General features: G+C 40.9%; 2 protein-coding genes across 18 annotated transcripts in view; both read right to left on the bottom strand.

Annotated features, from left to right (window-relative positions):
• Positions 1-6,576, bottom strand: part of ITGB1BP2 (integrin subunit beta 1 binding protein 2) — a 38,706-nt gene extending 32,130 nt beyond the window's left edge. For 7 of the 16 annotated variants that reach the window (XR_015159898.1, XR_015159894.1, XR_015159896.1 and 4 more), the window contains exons 1-10: positions 5,226-6,576; positions 4,935-4,984; positions 4,788-4,844; positions 4,565-4,710; positions 3,772-3,866; positions 3,606-3,664; positions 3,393-3,463; positions 3,180-3,279; positions 2,812-2,925; positions 2,508-2,570 (exon numbers count right to left, since the gene is read on the bottom strand). Coding sequence is in view for 3 of the 16 variants with exons in the window: in XM_086390015.1 (XP_086246141.1) it covers positions 1,921-2,148; positions 2,508-2,570; positions 2,812-2,925; positions 3,180-3,279; positions 3,393-3,463; positions 3,606-3,664; positions 3,772-3,866; positions 4,565-4,710; positions 4,788-4,844; positions 4,935-4,984; positions 5,226-5,289 (1,047 nt within the window). In the remaining 13 variants the exon portion in view is untranslated. Of the gene's footprint in view, positions 1-1,746; positions 2,149-2,507; positions 2,571-2,811; positions 2,926-3,179; positions 3,280-3,392; positions 3,464-3,605; positions 3,665-3,771; positions 3,867-4,553; positions 4,711-4,787; positions 4,845-4,934; positions 4,985-5,225 lie in introns of those variants that run through there. The other 9 variants (XR_015159899.1, XR_015159903.1, XR_015159904.1 and 6 more) reach the window with 4 other exon arrangements.
• On the bottom strand, positions 5,899-19,040 carry NONO (non-POU domain containing octamer binding). 2 transcript variants are annotated; one of them, XM_086390014.1, is made up of 11 exons: positions 18,954-19,040; positions 13,779-13,949; positions 12,560-12,753; positions 10,951-11,252; positions 10,053-10,148; positions 9,658-9,854; positions 9,229-9,313; positions 8,699-8,801; positions 8,144-8,183; positions 7,809-7,918; positions 5,899-7,115 (listed from the first exon to the last, which is right to left on the bottom strand). In XM_086390014.1, exons 2-11 carry the CDS (start codon positions 13,927-13,929, stop codon positions 6,981-6,983), a joined length of 1,413 nt encoding a protein of 470 aa, XP_086246140.1. In that variant the 5' UTR covers positions 13,930-13,949; positions 18,954-19,040; the 3' UTR covers positions 5,899-6,980. The 2 variants fall into 2 exon arrangements, with proteins under 2 accessions (XP_086246140.1, XP_086246139.1); XM_086390013.1 differs by having other exon boundaries at positions 13,779-13,938.
• Between the last annotated feature and the right edge of the window lie 488 nt (positions 19,041-19,528).

The raw sequence follows: 19,528 nt of genomic DNA, 5'->3' as shown, positions 1-19,528 counted from the left end.
ATAACACAATGAAGATCCCAAGTGCAGCCAAATAAATAAGTATTTTTAAAAAGATGGATCAAAGATCAAAAAGAAAGAGCTGAAACTATAAAACTCTTAGAAAACATAGGAATGAATTTTCATATATTAGGCAATGGTTTCTAGGATATGACATCAAAAACATAAGCAACCAAAGGAAAGATAGATAAATTAGAATTCCTAAGAATTTACAACTTTTGTGTATCAAAAGACACCAAGGAAGTAGAAAGACAACACAAGGAATGGAGAAAATATTTATAAATGTTTCTGACAAGAGATTTATCTCTAGAACATATTTTTTAAAAACCTCACTAAAAAGACAAACAACCCTATTAACAAACGGGCAAAGGTTGGTTTAGACATTTCTCCAAATAAGATACAAAAATGGTCAACAAGCACATGTAAAGATGCTCAGCATCATTAGCCATCAGGAAAAAGCAAATTAAAACCACAATGAGATTCCACTTCACACCCACTAGGATGGCTGTAATTTAAATAAAAGACAAGTAACAAATGATATCTAGGATGTAGAGAACTGGAACCCTCATACACAGCTGATGGGAATGTAAAATGGTACAGCCTCTTTGGAAAACAGTCTGGCAATTCCTCAAAAGGTTAAAAGTTATCATTTTACCCAGAAATTACACTCCAATTATACTTGGTATATATCTAAGAGAAATGAAAACATAGGTCCACATAAAAACTTGAATGCTCACGGGAGCATTATTACAGGAGCATTACTCATAATAGCCAAAAAGTAGAAATAACCCAAATATACCTCAAGTGATGAAAAGATAAACAAGTGTTATATCCACACAGTGAAATATCATTTGGTCATTAAAAGGAACAAAGTACTGATGTCGGATGAGCATCATGTTGGATGAACATGGATGAACCTTGAAAACATCCTAAGTGAAAGAAGTCTGCCACAAAAACCCACATATTGTATGAAATATCCAGAATAGGTAAATCCATAGAGGCAGAAAGTAGATCAGTGGTTGTATCAGTTTGGGGGGAAATTGGGAGTGACTGCTAATGGGTATAGGGTTTCTTTTGGGAATGGCAAAAACTTTTAAAATTGATTGTAGTTGGGACTTCCCTGGTGGTCCAATGGTTAACAACACTCTGCACTCTACTGCAGGGGCATGCGTTCGATCTCTGGCTGGGGAACTAAGTAAGATCCCACATGCTGTAGTGTGGCCAAAAATAAAAATAAAATTGATTGTGGCTGCACAACTCTGAGTATACTAAAAAAAAAAAAAAAAACCCTGAATTTTACACTTACACTTGGGTAAATTGTATAGGATGTGTACTATATTTAATTAAAGCTGTAAAAAATGTACTTGTTCCATGGTGTTTTCCCTTTCTACTACAGTCCACATTAATCACTCCATTCTCTCAACTCCTATAGCTTTTAAAATTGTACTGCACAATTTAGCACTCAGTTAAACTACTTGATAATGTTTTTTATTATCTCGTGTATATTAGCCTTGACTTGTCAACCACACTACAATTTTCCTAAGAGGAATGAATAAGTCTACTGCTTCTCAGATACCTCTAAACCACCTAACATGTAACTGGGCACGTAGTAAGTACTCAGTAAATACTTGGTGGTTGTGAAGAATTGATTGCATGTGCTTGTATTCACACATGTGTGCTACACACACACACAGAAGCTGGAGGGAACGAATGCAATCTTAGATAGTGAGGTGAGAGAACGACACTATGTGAAACTGCAGAATACAAGATTTATTTAAGGGAAAAAACAGCATGGTTTGGACACTTTTGTTCTCCCCTCCTGCCTCCTGTTGCTCAGTGACACTCCATGGCCAACCATATCCTGGTCTCTGAAATTCTAAGGGAGTCACTGAGATCCTATCTAGACTTGACTGTCTGGTATCACTATTCCCCCATTGCTTCCTCCTCTTCCTCCTCCTCTGTCCAGCTCAAGTCATCATCTGAATCCTCAGACTCTTCCTCATCCATCTCTAACCCAACCTTAGCCTTAGCCTTCTCAGCCAGTGCATCGGGGTGCTCCAGCTGGGCCCAGGATCCTGGGTCAGCCTTGACCAGGGAAATTTCAACCCGAGATGGCATCAAGGAGACAGAGCTCTGCTCCACGTCTATGACCTGAGGAGGAGGGAAAGATAGACGAACACAGAAGAGAAAATGAGGAAACCAAAGGGATTGGGGTCAGGGCAGGGTGGTGATGAATGACAGGGAGAAAAATAAAAAATGCAAGATGGGGAAAAATATAGGGAAGGAATAAGTAAGGGAGAGAGAGAAAGAGGAAAGAAAGGGGAGTTGGGGGGAAGGGGAGAAAATAGGGAGAAGAGGGGGAGAGAGAGAGAATATCAAAGCAAATGAAGAGAAAACCTCCACTTTCCCACTACAACTTCGTCCCTCAAGACACCCTCTATTCATTCCAGTCCGGCCCTTCTTTTTACCCCATCTGCCTCCCCTTCTTGTGCCCCTTTCTCTTCACTTACCCCCCAGAGCTTCATCTGTGCTTGGAACACACGGTTACCATCAAAGACAATGTGGACATGAAGCTGAGAGAAAAGAATTACAGGGGTAGGAACAATCTCAGAAGGTCAGAACACATTATTATGACACAGAAGCAGGCCAGTGGTGTATTCCCTACATCCACAGGCCAGTCAAATAACCCTGACCTTACAGCTCTACCAGAGGACTATGGCGCCTACGTATTAACTGTGTATGACGACTCAGCAGGTAAGATGATAATATCACCCAATTTCACTGGCCTCCCATCCAGCATCAGACATTCCTCACCTCAGTTTGACTGGCCTTCACCCAGTTGAATGCAGGAAGTGGAATCTGGCCATATATAGTCACCACTACTAAGGAATCTGTCTGATGCCAATCATGACGGCAAGATGCTGGCACCTAAAAAGAAGATGTGAAATGTGGATGGTAAGAAAGGACTCTTATCCCAAGGGGCATTCTCATGGTGTATGTGGAGAAGAAACAGAGAGTGTCAGAAGGTTAACACGACCTCATATTGCAAAACCACTGGGAGCAGAAATCTTATTTGGTCCATGCAAAAGGGAGAAGATACAGAGCTTGGCCATGAGGTACAAGGAGGAGAAATTATTTGGGAACTGGGTTCTAATCAAGAGTTCAGTAAAGTCAGGACTTACCTGCTTCCCCCAATCATGTCTACCAACTCTGCATCCTGGCTGTGCCAGGAATGCCCCAAAATCCAGGGTCTGGATGCCACAACAGCTCCAAGATTTCACCCTGAGGTAGGAATAGAATTCACTTAATCTCCTTTCCCCTCCCCACAAGCACTCCATCTTAAGGTCAACATTGGGAAAAACCTGTCTCACAGCCCACCCAGTCCCCTCCATCACCCCTCATGGAATTGAGGTGCTCCAGGGTGGTAGGTACATGGAGTAGCATCACTCTCTAGGCCTTGGTATACCTAAGACAGATAAAGGAGAATCAGGATAAGAATCAGATCAGAATGAATAAAAATGTATGCAGCCTCACATCTATACCCAGCCATCCCTCAGGCATCACGTCTCTCAAACACACGCTTGAGTCCTCCACAAACTCTCACTCACAGCATCACATCCTGGGTTCTGGCAGCTGGCCCCAATCCGGATCAAGCTACTGTCAACTCCTGGGCAAAGAAAACAAGAGTCAGGAACCCTATTCATTTCTTCCACCCAACTGCCACTTTCACTAAATTCCAGCCTGTAAAACCTGTCCTACTAAGGACCCACTTACCTGCTCCAGGTTCTTGGTCTAATTCCTTCTGTTCCAGTGCCATTTCCAGGGCTTGGGATATATTTAGCGGAAGCAACTTTGGAAGCAACTCTGACCTAGGGGGTATGCGTGGGGTGATTTAGTCCTGACCCACTAACTGTGACCAGCAGTGCCAACCTTCCCACCAATGGTATTGGAATTGAAGAAGTCTGGTGAAAGTAGGGCAGAGTTAGAGAAGATGGATAGTAATCCCATTGCCAATTTTCTTCTCTGTGGATATGCCAAATCCTTGAACCCTGGGGAATTCCCCAGGGCTTCTCTTGCCAAACTACTCAGTTGCTCTAAATCCATATTTTTCTATACAACTGCAATCATTCCCTTTTATTTATCTAATTAACTGTAGACTTTCTTCTGTTGCTCATATTATTGCCACAAAATTGATTTATTCTTCTCGGCAGCCTCCTGGCTGCCAATACTACTACATTCTTAATATATAAAACATATTTTAAAACTCTTTTCCAAAAAGAAAACCCAATTCATTCAACAATCACCCTTGTATTATAACTATGTATGTATTTGTGAGAGGTTATCTACTCTGGTGATTCAAAATACCTACCCCATTACCCCATACCATCTTAAGAGCCAAGGACATTATTTCTGGACAAATTTCCCCTAAGGCACAAAAACATACACCAAGCCCTGACACTTGGGTCTCCTCATATCTCTGATCTCTAGCTCCCAAACCTCAATGACCCATTAATCACTCCTAGGAATTTTCATGAATGTACGAAAAACCCAGGGACCTCCTCTTTACTTGGGCCTCTCCCGACGCAAAGTCTCTGCTGACTTTGGAATCACATTCGGAGGTCTTTGCTCCTGAAGTGAACTGCTTGTACCAGGGCCCTCAGGTTGAGGGACCTCAGGGAGCTTCTCGGCACAGTGTGGTCCCACAGTACAGCCCTAGTATAGATAGGGAAAGAAGATTAGGGATGGAATCCTTCTACTGGGGGCAGAATACCCGAAAGTAAAGAATTTACCTTGATGTTTAGAAACTCAGAGAAATCTACAGTTCGCTTCCGGCAGCAGGACCAACCCTGATAACAAAAGACCCAGCTCAGCTTAGATTCCTGGCTGTATTTCTTTTGCAAAATGCTCTTGCTATTCCCCCCTTGCCTATTCCTCACCTTAAGTGCATCATGGAAGATTGGGACCCCAGGGTGATGGTAACAGGAATCTGTGGATACCAGTAACAAGATCAGGAAGGAAAAGAATTCTTACTTTTCCAGGTTTATATGCTTACCATCTTTCCATATGGTATTAAAAAAAAAAAAAGAATATCAGTAAAGACTGAAGAACACCCAGACCAATTGAACTAAGGCAGGTACACACTAAATTTCTGTTCCTTTAACAGACTGCCTACAGCTGACAACTCCCTTAGCACCCACAGAGCTCCTGGCAAGGTCAGGATTACTCACCAGGAAGGTTGGTTTGGGGGTCAAAATGCTGCCCACAGCCTTTGTTATGGCAGAGTAGAGACATGGAGGCGTTGGTAGAATTACTGAAAGGGTATTTCAAGGAGTCTGGCTGCCGAGTGGGGAACACCTCTTAGTCTGGAGGCTTTTAGCTGCCTGGAAGGGCCAGCTGTTTCTATCTTTAGTTCAGGAGGCGTATACCTCCTAACATGGGCAAGGGAACTTCAATTGGTCTTCCCAGCCAATAGAAAAGAACTCAGAACATTTTAGCTCTGAGGCTTAAGAAAAAAGTATCAGGCAGAGCAGGGCTTGGAACCTGGGTGAGGTCAGCTAACCATTGCTGAGACTTGTTTTAGATTTACCATGCCAATTTCAAGCCTGGTCAGAAAGAAATAACCAATTTTAAGCCCCCTCCCAGTTTGGTGAAGGTACCCCAATTCCTCCAGCTCATTTTCTTCCTCTTTCAAAGCAGTAGCTTTCCTCCCATCCTCATTACTTCTGTGTACCACCAATAGCACCAGATCTTCAACCACTTTGACCATAGTATACATCTAACTTTCCCATGTTTGCCTAGATTAATATTTTAAGCAAAAGGTCATAAAGGATTATTCTTATAGCCTTGCACTCATCTGAGACAGAACTTCCCTTCCTCCCCCTTCAAAAACAGCACAGAAAATTAAAAGGCTTAAAATGTATTTTAATAAGTTCATGTTGCATTATTCATTTCTCAGAAAAACTTCAAAGGTATTAGGGACAAATCAAACATGGTACACCAATAAAAAATGCACAGCGTAACTACCTAAGATAGGCAAAGCTAAGAGCTACCGTCTGACATTCAGCATACAGCAACCCTGTTCTCAAGATTGTACTAGGCCTATCAAGAAAGCTGTGAATGGCAACATCACAGACACAAAAGGGCCATTTCTGGGTTGTCCTTACCCAAGAAAAAGATGGAGGCAAGTTTAACACAAGATTTTTTTAAAGATACACTAAATGAAAATCTCTAAGAGAAAATGTCTTCCTTGGGACATGAAAGGGTAATATATGGGACATAACAGAACCGTATGTATGTTGTCTGTGACCTCTGTGGACATGTGCCTGAATTCCCACCTGGGAGTGATTGGAACAGTGGGGCCAAGGTCATTGGGGGATGTTTGGTTTTTGTGGTATATGTGGCAGGATCTCTGGGGTGAGACAGTGCACTAAGTCGTGTCCGACTCTTGCGACCCCATGGACTGTAGCCTGCCAGGCTCCTCTGTCTATGGGATTCTCCAGGCAAGAATACTGGAGTGGGTTGCCATTTCCTTCTCCAGGGCATCTTCCCAACCCAGGAATCGAACCCAGGTCTCCAGCACTGCAGGCAGATTCTTTACCGACTGGGGTGGCGGGGGGGTGTAAGAACAAGAAAGCAAATAGAACAGGGTGGACAAAGAGTGGAATGATTAAGATTAATGGGGGCTCTACCTGGATCCATTTTGCCATGGCTCCCTGGCCCTCACAGGCTCTCAACAATCACATGAGATTTTAGGAATGCACCACACAGAATTGATTAGTGAAAGGATATACCACATAGAACTGATTTGTTAAATATCACCCCTCCCTTACCCTCTGCCTCCAACATACTCCCTAGAGTACTACAGGCAGGGAAGACCTAAACTATTGGGAGGAATCCCTAACACTTTTCCAGAGTAGAATTCGGCTAAGTCCAAAAAGGGTCCTTCTTTTAAGGGTTTTGGGAAACTAGACACTGCAATTTTATTAGTATCGGCGACGTTTGTTTGGAGCAAATTCAGCTCCAGGAGCTGCACGGTTGAATGCAGGAGGGGTTCCACCAATTGCCCCAATTCCTTCCATTGTAGCAGCTTGGCCAAAGCGTTCAGTTGTTGGTGGGGTCTTAAAGAGAAAAGAGAATAACGTTATAATAGAACCTGTGCCCTAGCTTCCCACCCATCCATAGTCCCTCCCCTGGAGGCCATTTCCACACCACATTCAAGGTTCCTGATGGTAGGGGAGACTAAGCCTGTTTAGAACTATAGTGGATAACCCTAAAAAGGAAGTTGCTGACAGTTCCACCCAACCATCTTTAACTTTTTATCCTGATTCCTACAGGCTAAGTAACATTATATACTAAATTCCTGGGCTAGATAAATGTTAGCCAAGTCCTTTTTCCTGAACTAGGTATATGGACAAGGGCAGGCCATCACTCTTCAGCAAATTTAACCCTATTCAAAGTAAACATTTTGACACTACAACTAAACCACCTCAGGATTGCATGAGCCATAAATCTTTTGGACTCACATGTATTTCATATGATAATGCCTAACCTTTGTTGCCTTCCCTCCAAAAAGGAACCTATTTACCCAGGGTAGCAAAAAAATGTCAATCAAGACTAGCCAGTCAGAGGATAAAATATAATTTAAGATTGGGTTTGCACAAGACTCAAAGAGCTTGAGGTTAACATTTTATAGATAACAGTGATCCTAAAAACTATTTAATCTGTAGCAAAATTGCAGCAGGCCCAAGGACCATGAAGGCAAAGTCCTTCCTCCTATCACCATTTAGCTACTATAAAGCTCTGCAGTTTACCAATCCCAAGGTTCCATCTGGCATCATAGTGGCTGGTCCTGGAGGAGCTGGGGTACCAGCTGGCACAGGAGCAGGGGGCATGGCACCTCTGTTGTTTATGCCCATAGCACCTAAAGCAGAGTAGTGATCAATAGAGGAGACAGACATTGACATTCTTTATCTATGCCAAAGGAAACAAGTCAAGACTTCTGGGCTAAGACATGTTACCCTCCCACCAAAATTTGCTTCCAGAAATGTCAAGCCCCTTAAATTTGGACTAGGTAGGAGAAGCTACATAGTCCACCAGAGATGAGACAAAAAAAGAAATCTGTACCATTAATCTCCTAAGTCCTTACCTCCCATAGCCATCTGACCCATCCGTATCTCTTGCTCTCTCTGAAAAACAAAAAAACACTCAAGACAGTCCAAGACAGCACTGCATTCATTCTACCACAATCCACTAAGGACCACACACTAAAGAACATCTGCAACAGCTCCTTGAACTAACTCACTGTAGTTGTACAATGAATTCAGTTTAGAGCTACTAGGACACAAGTCAGAGTTTCCTATTAGGAACAAATTGAGAGATGAAAGGAGAGACACATGATTTCTTTCAGGGCTCCAACCTGTACAACAACTGCTGAGGACATCAGAAGACCAGGCAAGGCTGCCACAGGACTGAATCTATCTGATCCTGCAGTCACTGAGATTAAACAGCATATACTAGCCCTAGCTTTTCATCCTAAATTGCCTGTGAGGTAAAAAGAGCTCCTCTTCAAACCTTACCTTTCCTTCCTATGACTGCTTCTTTCTAAAAGAAGTGTCACAGAATGGAAAAATTGGTCATAGCCTATTGTGTTTTCTAATCCTAGTGGTGAGTTTGTCGTATCATGGGCACACGAGAGATATACCGCATCAGGGAAGGTTCCCTTGAATCCTTCCTGCTGTCGTCGCATCATTTCTTCTTGTTGCCGCCGCATCTCTTCCTCACGGCGCCTGCGCTCCTCCTCCTGCCTACAGAGTCACCAAGATATTTAAGCACAGGCATTCCAGAACTTGAACAGATTATCTATCTTAATAGGGGACTCAGCCAAGGAGATCCAAGAGCCCACTGAAACTACCTTAGTTCTCCAGGCAACTGTTAAGTGGGCCCAGCCCTAAAACAACCCAGATGTGTCCTTTAGGGGAAAAAGTTCTTTCCCAAAGGAGCCAGCCTCATGAGACCAGTCACTCAGCTGCTTTCCTCTTTAGTGCAGTCCCAAGAATTCACAGAACCATGGGCAGTCAAAACATCTACCTAAAGGGAGAACTTGAGAAGCAGCCAGGAAATATTTGCCAACATATTTACAAATGCATGAGGTAGCATGGTGGTAAGAAGCAGGAGTGAGACATTACCTTGTAGAGCTGGTGGAGAAAAAGGGTTGGAGGAAAAAAAAGTTACCTGAGCTCCAGCTGCTTTCGTTTTTGCACTTCTTGATTGTGCAGCTCTTCCATCCTCCGAAGTTCTTCTTGACGCCTCATCAAATCTAGAAAAACAACAGACCAATTCAGAATATTCTTCACCCTCCTCATATAGGCCCATTAATTTTCCACAAATAAAGATCCAGAAAGCAAAGGGGATATTTAATCCCTGAGTGGCCATCCGAGGTATCCAGATTCCAAAAATGAAGTCAAACCTATTATTTCCTTCTCCACAGAATCCAGTATCCTCTGCCACATCTCCAAGCTCATTTGCCTACCAAGATCAACAAAATATTTCAGAGAATAAAAGCTGAAGTTTACGCCTTTCTCTACTGATTGATACAAAGAAACTCCTGAAAAAAAGTTATTTTGTCCTTCTTCTAGTTTTAAGCCTTAGGTAGATACTCACCCTGCCTCATTAGCATGACCTGGTGCTCATGGCGAGCAGCCTCCATCTCCATCTCCAGCTTCTCACGAGCTTCCTTGATGTTTCGGTCCACTTGGTCCTGCTGCTGCTTTTCCATCTCAATAAGTGCCTTCCAGCGCATGGCATACTCATACTCAAAGGAGCCAGGCTGTGCAAATCTGGGTGGCTGCTCTCGCTCTCTATTGACAAGGTTTCTGGGTTACTAAAACTCTGTCCAAGATTCTCCCAACTAAACACTACATTCCTCCCAAGGGCCAAGACAATGGCTGCCACTGAACACATACAGCAAAGACTTGCCTCTTTTACACAACCCATTACAAGCCTCCTTAAGAATAAATAGGCAAACAACTAACAGGGAATCTGACAGGATCACATACTTGTGAAATTGCTGATTCTTTATAACCAGCTTCTCTGGGAGTCCCTCCTCATCATCTAACTGGTCCATGGGCTCCACAGTCACAGGTCGAGGAAATCTGGGAGAAAGAAAAACACTCAGTGTTAGTCAAATTATAACCTTCATTAGGCTTCCCTCTCCACATGAGTCAGTGGCACAATGAACTAATTAAGTGTCAGCACTAAACAATTTTTTTTTTTAGCACTAAACAATGAAACATACTTCTGAAGGTGCTTTTACACCTAGTCCCAAGTAACCAAGTCCTTTAAACAGAACTCTGTGGAATCTGGGGTTGACAGGATGGGGTCAGGGTTCAGATCTCTGAACACAGCCTTTAAGTAGGTAAAGTACTTAAGTGCGGGGCTGCCCCATTGCAGCCATCATTTGCCTGCCATGCAGGAGATGCTGCAGGTGCCACAGCCTTGAGCCCTGGGTTGGGAAGATCCCCTGGAAAGGAAACAGCAACCCACTCCAGTATTCTTGCCTGCGAAATTACACGGATAGAGAAGCCTGGTGAGCTACAGTCTATGAGTTCACAAAAATGTCAGATACAACTGAGCAAGCAAACTCAGAACTCAAGATAATGACTTAGAATAAATACTAAGAGAAATGTTGCATGAGCAAAACAATTTACGAGTTCTAAAACTTCAAAGTAAGGGGAGATTTAACACTGACTAAATGACAACTTACTGAAAATGTCTATCTTTTAATCCTCATACCATTTCCATTAATTTAAGATTATACTGAAAACCCTACCAGAGAGCTGGATTGTATCTAGTCTTCTAAATGAACACAAGAACATGCTTCTTAGAGGCCAACTCCCGAGACCACAGAAGGAAGTAGCATTTAAGGTATGTTTCTGAAAATGACCCCTCACTCACGTGGTTAGCAGGAAGGAGCCTTCACTGCATCTGTCCAGAGCTTTCCGAGCAGCTGGCTTCCCTGAGAATTCAACAATGCCTTTTCCTGAGGGCCTGCCTCGATCATCCACAATGACTACAGCCCTCTCCACCTGGCCGAACACAGAAAAGGCCTCCTCCAGCAGTTCATTGGACACATACTGAGGAAGGTTTCTGACTGTAAGGGATGCACTATGGCAGGCAAAGCGCACACGCAGCTGCTTTCCACGGAGTGGCATGTTGTCCAGTTCTACTTTGGCAATCTCCGCTAGGGTTCGTGTTTCCTAGGAAGCAGAGCAAAGTCAGAATAACTCAATAGCTGAACAATGACCACCTACACAGCCATCAAGAGTCTAAAGTACCATAGCTCAATACCTCAATGTCTCAAAAAAAAAAAAAAAAAAAAAAAAACCAAAACCCAAAACCCTTGGCAACAAGCATACAAAAAAAAAAAAGGATGGAACTGGAAGAACGGATTCATGTGTTTCAGATAATTCTTTGGTTAACCTAATTGCTCTGATGGCCTTGTAATAAATTAATTGGAAATTCTAGAGTTAACATGACTTACATGGTCATCAGTATCACAAGCTATTCTCTTAAGTGTTAAATCTGGACAACAATGACCAGCATAAAACCTACCCTTACAATACAGAAGTCAGAATTATTTTAGTTTCAGCTAGCTATGTACCAGAGTAATCAGAATCATTATACCCTCCAAGAGGCCTCTTTAGAACCACAGACCTTGATGGGACCCTCCCCTCCACATTCTTAAAGAGGAATCTGAGCCCCAGAAAAAATGACCTGCCCATATAGTTTTGAGTTAGTGGTAGATCTGGAATGAAGACTGGTTCTAACCGTAACATCCAGTGATCTTACTAGCACATTATGTTCCTCATTTATGGAGATAGATAACACCCAAAAAGGTTTCCCCCACATACTTAAACACATTTCCTAAATCAAATCAGACATCTACACTTAAAAATGATTATGATAAATGTTATATTATGTGGATTTTAGCAATTAAAATTTTTCTTTCAAAGTAGATACAAAAAAAAAAATAGATAAAAAACTGTCCCCTCAAAGTTTTGAAGACTCTTAAGTGAGATAATACATGCATAAGGGCTTTGGAAATAAATTATATAAATCTTGATCATTACTAAAAGTCTTTTCCCATTTTTTCAGGAAAAAATCTTAACTTACTAAAAGTATTTGTAGAGGACAGTAAACAGGGGAAAGGTACAGAAAAAACAAGATTAACTATGACTTGAAAGTTATTGAAGCTGGGTAACAAGTTATGTGCAGGTTCACTGTACTATTCTCTCCACTTCTATATGCTTGAAATTTCCCAATTAAAAAAAGTTCCAAAGGGCATATAAGCCCCAGAGTCCTAGGCAAATAAACCTATGTTGCCTTGAAACAAAAACCTATCAGGAAAAATTAAAATAAAATATGCATTTTGTCCTGTTCTACCAACTATAAGCTTTTACAAACATCATCTAAGAATTATTTCTACTCCTAATTTTCCATATCCATCATTTCCCAGCTTCACCACCTTTTAGAGCACATGCTCTAAAAGCCTACAGCTGCTTACCAAGCGGATAAAGCCAAAGCCCTTGTCCTTATGAATGAAGACTTCGCCTGCCTTCCCATATTTCTCAAACAGTTTCCTCATTTCCTCCTCAGTGATGTCAGGAGGAAGATTGCCCACAAAGAGCCGGCTACGCTGGGTGAAGGTCTTCTCTCCTGGTTTCCTAAAATTCTTCAGGTCAATAGTCAAGCCTTCATCTGAGAGAAGAAACATAGTCACTTAAAAGATTGGGGAGAGATTTACAACAACTGCTGCTAGATAAGAAATGTAATTGCTGTAGAGAAGTCAACACCATTTCCCAATGGAATCTATCCACTAACCACTTATCAGTAAATTGCACTTAGAATGTGAAAGCAGTATGCAAAGATCTGGGGGGTGGAGGGAGGGAGGACAGACTTCTCAACAACTCTACTGTGGTCCAGGAGCCAACCTAGACTAACTCAGAGACAGAAAGACAATACAAGAGTTACTGTCAAAGAGAAAACCAAGCAAGTCAAGGAGCTCTATGTCAGAAGTGACTGGATTTTTACATTTAAAACATAATTACAAAGAAAAAAACCAAAAAACAAAAACAAAACTGTCCCATTTCCCAATCCCAAATCAATCTTCATAACCTTAACAGTTCCCATTCTTTCAGGCTTGGGGTAATATAATGAAAAGAAATGAGTTAGGAAAGAGTATTCTTTGTAGGAATTTTTGGAAATAAGGAAGATGCGGTTGTTTGTAGTTTTAGACACATACAAGAGGTGTTCAAAGTTAGCTGAATGGATGGGAATGTATCTTTAAAGATCTTTTACTCTGATTAAAACTAGGGAGGCAGAGGCCCCAGGCTAAAAGTATAATACTCAGTATCAGATTTCTTCTCCATTAAGTCTTAAAAACCTTCTTTATATTTTCTCTACCTACTAGTCATATGATGATTACCACAGTAAGAACCAAGCTCTCAGGTAAAACATGCAGCCATCTGTTTAGCAAAAGGATGTGCCAATGCAGCAAAGCAACCTGTATTCAACTGCTATCCTACAGATCTGCTCCTTATTTCAGAGAATCAGCCTTTTTCTATCCTAAATATTGAGATAAATAGGGAAAAGAACAACAAAGGTGTGCCACAAAAGCCCATTCCTTTATAATCCCAAGAGTTGAATCTAAAAATCAAGAAACTATTCCCAAGAGAGAACCGACTTGGGAATGGTTTCTACTTCATTACCTAGCATGTACTTACTCTGGCTGCTGGCTTGCTGCCCATTTGCAGGCATTGGTGGAGGTGGTGGCTGCTGCTGTTGCTGCTGGTGGTGCTGCTGATGGTGATGTTGATGATGCTTCCTTGGAGTGTGGTTTTGTTTCTCCAAGTTAAAAGTTTTATTGCTCTGCATCTTTGTACCCTAAAAATAAACTGGAATGTCAGACATATTCAGTGCTTAGAACATATTCAGTCACTAATTTCCTAGTGACTTACATGTCAATTAATCACCTATGGTACTATTTCAAACAGGTATGGTGAAGGAGTACAATTCAAGCATCTAAAACCACCAGCACTAGCAGTTATATTGCACACAGAAACTAGACAAGTACTAAATAAGAACAGCTTGCAATAGAATGACTTGAGGAACCTTCCAGTTCAATAACTACATGCATTGAAGTGACTTTCCCAAAATAATCTACTCCCTAAAAAATGGCCCTATCATAATATTAAATCACTTTAAAAATACAATTATTGAAATAGATTCTTGTTATCTCCAGGACTAGTAAGTCTTTGTTTTTCTCTGGCACCTTGCAGCCCTAGCCTACAGTTGATACTGTGGAAAAGTATGGGCTGTATAGACTTAGACATACTTATATTTGAAACATGATCCTAACACTTACTAGTAAATTACTTTTGAACCAGTTCCTTAAGTTGTTATAAAAGGGATAATAAAAACACCTACCTCTCAAGGTAACTATGAAGATGAATAAATATGTGAAAATACTAGTTCTGTACTAGCATATATTATTATTAAATATCATTATTAATCACAATAGAAAGATAAATGACTATCAAAGTAATAGAAGCATCTAATACAAACATATACAATCATAAAATATTAAATTTTGTCATTTAAAATCAATATAAGGGAGTTCCCTGGTTGCCTAGTGGTTAGGATTCCAAGCCACTGTTGTGGCTGGGCTTCAATCCCTGACTGGGTAATAAGAGATCCTGTAAGCCACTCAGCATGGCCAAAAAACTCATAAGATTAAAATGAAAATTCCTGGTATAATCCAGGCTGAATACAAAAGTTGATGGTTTTAAGATGGAAATTTCCTAACAGATCAGCTGAGGACCATCTCCCTTATCCAAAGGCAGTTTTCCAGTAAATTAAAGGACAAAAATCAATTCTGAATCTTTTACCCTAAACATAAGACCCTCCAGTCAGATTTAACTGAAAGATGCAGAAAATTATCTTTTCCCTGAAAACTGTATTATTAACATCATATGATTCCCTTAAAATAAATTATATTCCTCAGATTAAAAAAATGTGACAAAGGCTTGGTAACTGTTGATTCTGGATGAGGAATATACAAGACACTTATGTGTATAAAACTTCTAAACATTGATACATTTTTTATATCATATCCTACCAAAACTGAAAATATCAATGCAGTTTATATAAAGTTGTTTTATAAGACAACAGGTAACAAGAGGTATCAAGATGTTCATATTTCTTAACTCAGGAATTCTAATAATTTATTCTAAGAATATAATTTTAAGACTTAAAAACTACATCCATGAAATAGTCACTGTAACTGACTTTCCAGTAACAAAATGATAAAAATGACTTTTTCTTTTTTACTGATTTTTTACATTAATTCAACAAATATTCACCAAATGCTTATTTGCTAGACACTATTCTAGTTGCTTGGGATGAATCAATGAACAGTCTTGCCTTCAGCAGTGATAACCTTCCAGTGAGAGAAAATATACATAATAATTAATTTACATAGTACTTAAGAGGTTTAATGCTAGAAGAAAATAAAAGTTGAGTGGAGGGGAAAGTGGACAGGGAGTAGAAGGGGAAGATTTGCAATTTTAAATAGAGTTGTGAGTTTAGCCTCACTAGAAATCTGACATTTAAGCCAAAACTTGAATTCTCATTTATATCATTTCATCAGTCTTTTGTTCTTCATTAATAAAGTACAAACTACATCTTTAACATAGGAAACAATAAAACAAAAACCCAAAAACTGACCACTGAAAGTCACTGTTGACATTTTGATATACCATTTCAGTCACTTATTTACATATTTGTATGTACTCTAAATGGTATACTCCATGTCCCTAAATCTTCTACATTTATTGTTAATGGACTCTGTATTTTGCTGTCAACCAAGCCCTTATAGTCCTGGGACACTTAGGTTATTTATAATTTGTCACTATTATACACCAATGCGCTCAGCTAAGTCTTAGGGCACCTCCATGAACAGATATTCCTCCCACAATTTCCATTTTTGCTTCTTAACCTTTAAAAAGATACACTGTCATTCCAAAACTGCAACTATAAATGCACTATTTTATATTCACCCTTTTCTCATTCCTCCTGTCAACTTAATTATAATTGTTAATGGTTACATAAAGTCCAATTGGATGTACACTAATTTACTAAACTACTCCCTATGAGACATTTAGGCTGTTTTCAGCTTTTTCCTATTATAATGTTGCAATAAGTATTTCCGTAGGATAAATTCTTATTAAACACCTTTGTGACTCTTGCCACATAGCTTATAGTTTAACAACTTTAAATACTGTGAATAAGTGCAGCAGTTTCAGAGCAAATTTGACACCTTAAAAAAAGAGAAAATGTTTTTAAAAATAAGATACAAGAAATTAAAACATAAAAATAGAGCTGGGGATAGGTAAGGTGGGCATTAGCATCAGATGTTTTCCCCTATGAGTCCTACATATTAAACATCCCTGTTCCCCTGATCCCAAAAGCCTATAGCAGAAACTTGAATTATTTTCACAGCCATTTCTCCAACTATTTCTTCTTACCTCTGGCTAGAATCCAAAGAGTCTTTCTCTTTTTTTAATCTCCAGCCTTTAAGAGTCAGTGGCCCCAGCCTCAATACCTTGCATCCCATTCAGGAACCCACACTGTTATATGTTAATAGAAATCCTTACAGAGATCCACTCAAAACTGAAATATTAAAAATTCTATATTTACATCCTAACCACACCTCACCACTCCATTCAAAAAGGCCATTTTACAATTTCTTAGTAGAAATTATTTCTTTGATCATAGGGATGTTTTAAACTATTTAGAATTACTTCAATGGAAGTTATTTTTTATTTTAGAAAGTGCAATGTGGTAGTTAAGATGTTAATACCAGATATTTACTGATCACTGAATGTCAGGCACTGTGCTAAGACTATATTATCTCATTTAATACTCACAACTATCTTCTGAATAAGAAAACTGATGCACATCCAAGGTCACACAAATGTGATGAAGCATGGAGTAGAACTCAGGTCTGTTGAACTCTAAAGCTCATGCTCATTGTGAGTAATCGAACTCACCTTGATTTTAGACTTTAGGATTCAAAACACTTACTAAAATGTCACCTAACCTCTTAGTTTCCTCACTAGTAAGATGGGGGTAACATCTATCTCACAGTGCTGGTTATTTTGACCAAACCAGATAATGGACATAACAGCTATTTGTTCCTGCTGGCAATCACCACCCCTATTTCTACATATGCGGTGCTCCAGTTAGACAAATTTCATCAATTACATTCTTCCCTTGCTCTTCTGGATTCTAGCAAAAATTATTTTTACAACCAAACTGCCTACCTTTGTGTCGAGTAAATGTCTCCATAATACCAATCTTTATACTCTTTCCCTTCAGTTTATTTCCCAAGAAGGCATTCAACAGTGAACACAAAATAATACTGTATAAATCACCTAAAACAGTGCCCACAAAGTAGCAAGTATTCAGTAAGCATTTGTCCCTGTAATCTACTTCTGATGATGACCACCAATATAATTTGGAAATATGTGCAGATATCTGGGTAATAAATTCACTGCCCCTAGGCACTGGGGCCTCTGAAAAGGGAATAAATCATAAAGATCAACAGTAAGGATTTATGTCTACTTACTTGCCCCAAAGACTAACCCTGATGGACTTCTTGAGAGCAAATACATATTGCTTTTCGAAAAACTGGGGCTATTTGCAACACAACTGCACAAATGTTGTTTAAGACCAAACACTACACCACGTATCTGAAACCTAAAAAAAATGTCCCCTTAATTTTCAGGAAAAGGATCAACTTTTAAGTGAAAACTGTGTGGGGGGGAAATCTGGTAAAAATCTACCAGATGGAGATGGCTGCCTGGATGTGGACCAGCCTGAAAGCTGCAGGAGGCATTGGCAACGTAAGGCCCTTTTCTAAGAATCTCTTAGGACCTTTCATTTAGTAACAAGGAACATGGACAAAGACACAATATAAATCTAGCCAGGATCCCCCCATTAGAGTGGCCAGATGTATCAAATAAAAACACATTACAGTTAAATCTGAATTTCAGATTTTGAAAAATAAATGATCTTTAGTGTCCCATTCTACGTATACTAAAAAATTTGTTGTTTACGTGAAATTCAAATCTAACGGGGTGTCCTGTATTTTCTCTGACAACCCTACCCCTACCTCAACTTTGAAGATAACAAAGTGCCTCCCAGTCCTCCTTAACCTCGACTTCTGTTAAGAACACAAAGCGGCAGCTTACAATAGTTTTTCCAAAGGTAAAATACCCGATAGGAAATCCATAAAATTAATTTTAATTTTTTAAAAAGTGATGTCATAAATAGGTCGAGTAGATAGGCAACAGGACAAAAAAAAGTCTTCAGGAATCTGCCTAGGAAAACAACAAGGGCTGGACTAGCAGATGAACTTCCCAGCTCAGAGTTTTGACAAAGAAGCATCGCTGGGGTAGGGGAGGGGGCCCCCTTTCTCCTCCGGAACTAACGGCCTCACGAGGTCGAGAGGAGGAGCGCCCGACAAAGCGCCTCCTCCTGCAGCCGCGACTTCAGGGCTCTCGGATAATAGACCCCACACCCTCAGGCCCAGGGCGGCTCAACGATTGGGGAACTTAGTGACAAGGTTCAGCTTCCAAGATGTGTTGCACAAAAAACGACAAGGGAAGGGAAACGGGAACCAAGTTAAAGCAGAAGGCGAGATCAAGGGAGAGCGATGGGCCCCCGCGGGTGGGATGAGGAGAACGTGTGGCCGCGGAGACAAGGCCTCAAGGGGCCGCAGAACGAACGGCCCACCTTCCTTCAAACCCAGCCTCGCCCTCATCTCTTCCTTCACCGATTGTCGCTAGAAATCCTACTCTTCTCTCCAACAAGAACTAAGTCGACCCCATACTCACCCTCCACCGACTGTTTTCTGCTCAGAGTAACGGCGACGCTACACGGCCTTTACCGTCCCGAGAAAAGAGCGCGCGACCGCCGGAAACGAGACGGCGGAGATCGGTGCCTCCCAAGGGGTACAAAGTAGCGTTCCCTATTGGTTATCTGATATGCCAATCAACATTTATCTCCAGAGGTGGAATCGGTTTTCCACCATTTCTTCGATCTTATTGGCTACTAAATGTGAAAGACTGGAGTTCGTGTGAACGACAGATGGGGACAAAGAGCGAGGCTTTGTAGCGAGTGCGCTTGCGCAAGTTGCGTCCGCTAGAGGCGGAAAAGGAAGGGGGGAGGGGGATAAACGGGTAGGGAGTGGAGGGTCGGAAGGAGAGACGTCAACTAAGTAATGGAAAGACCGAAAGACCAAGTGATGGGAGGGGCAGAGGAGAGGGGGAAAAAGGGAGAGAGAGAGGAAAGTGAAAAGAGAGGGAAAGAGAAGGGGAGATAATGTGCGCGTAGGCGTGCTCTGAGAATTCCTGCACTGCGCCTGTGCAAACAGCTAGAGTAACAATGTCATTGTATTCAGTGTAGTAGA

Source organism: Bos grunniens, chromosome X, assembly GCF_055505025.1.
Source record: "Bos grunniens cultivar Pamir isolate PY7600 chromosome X, Bosgru_T2T1.0, whole genome shotgun sequence".
Classification (NCBI taxonomy): domain Eukaryota; kingdom Metazoa; phylum Chordata; class Mammalia; order Artiodactyla; family Bovidae; genus Bos; species Bos grunniens.
This window is presented reverse-complemented; position numbering and strand designations above follow the sequence as displayed.

What these genes read in the sequence shown, in the direction of transcription:
- NONO (XM_086390014.1), bottom strand. Translation starts at nt 13,929, where the DNA reads ATGCAGAGCAATAAAACTTTTAACTTGGAGAAACAAAACCACACTCCA. An exon ending in GCAGCAAGCCAGCAGCCAGA is followed by an intron (nt 12,754 to 13,778) that starts GTAAGTACATGC and finishes TTCTTCTCTCAG; the next exon opens with ATGAAGGCTTGACTATTGAC. An exon ending in GGGTCAGATGGCTATGGGAG is followed by an intron (nt 7,919 to 8,143) that starts GTAAGGACTTAG and finishes ACTCTGCTTTAG; the next exon opens with GTGCTATGGGCATAAACAAC.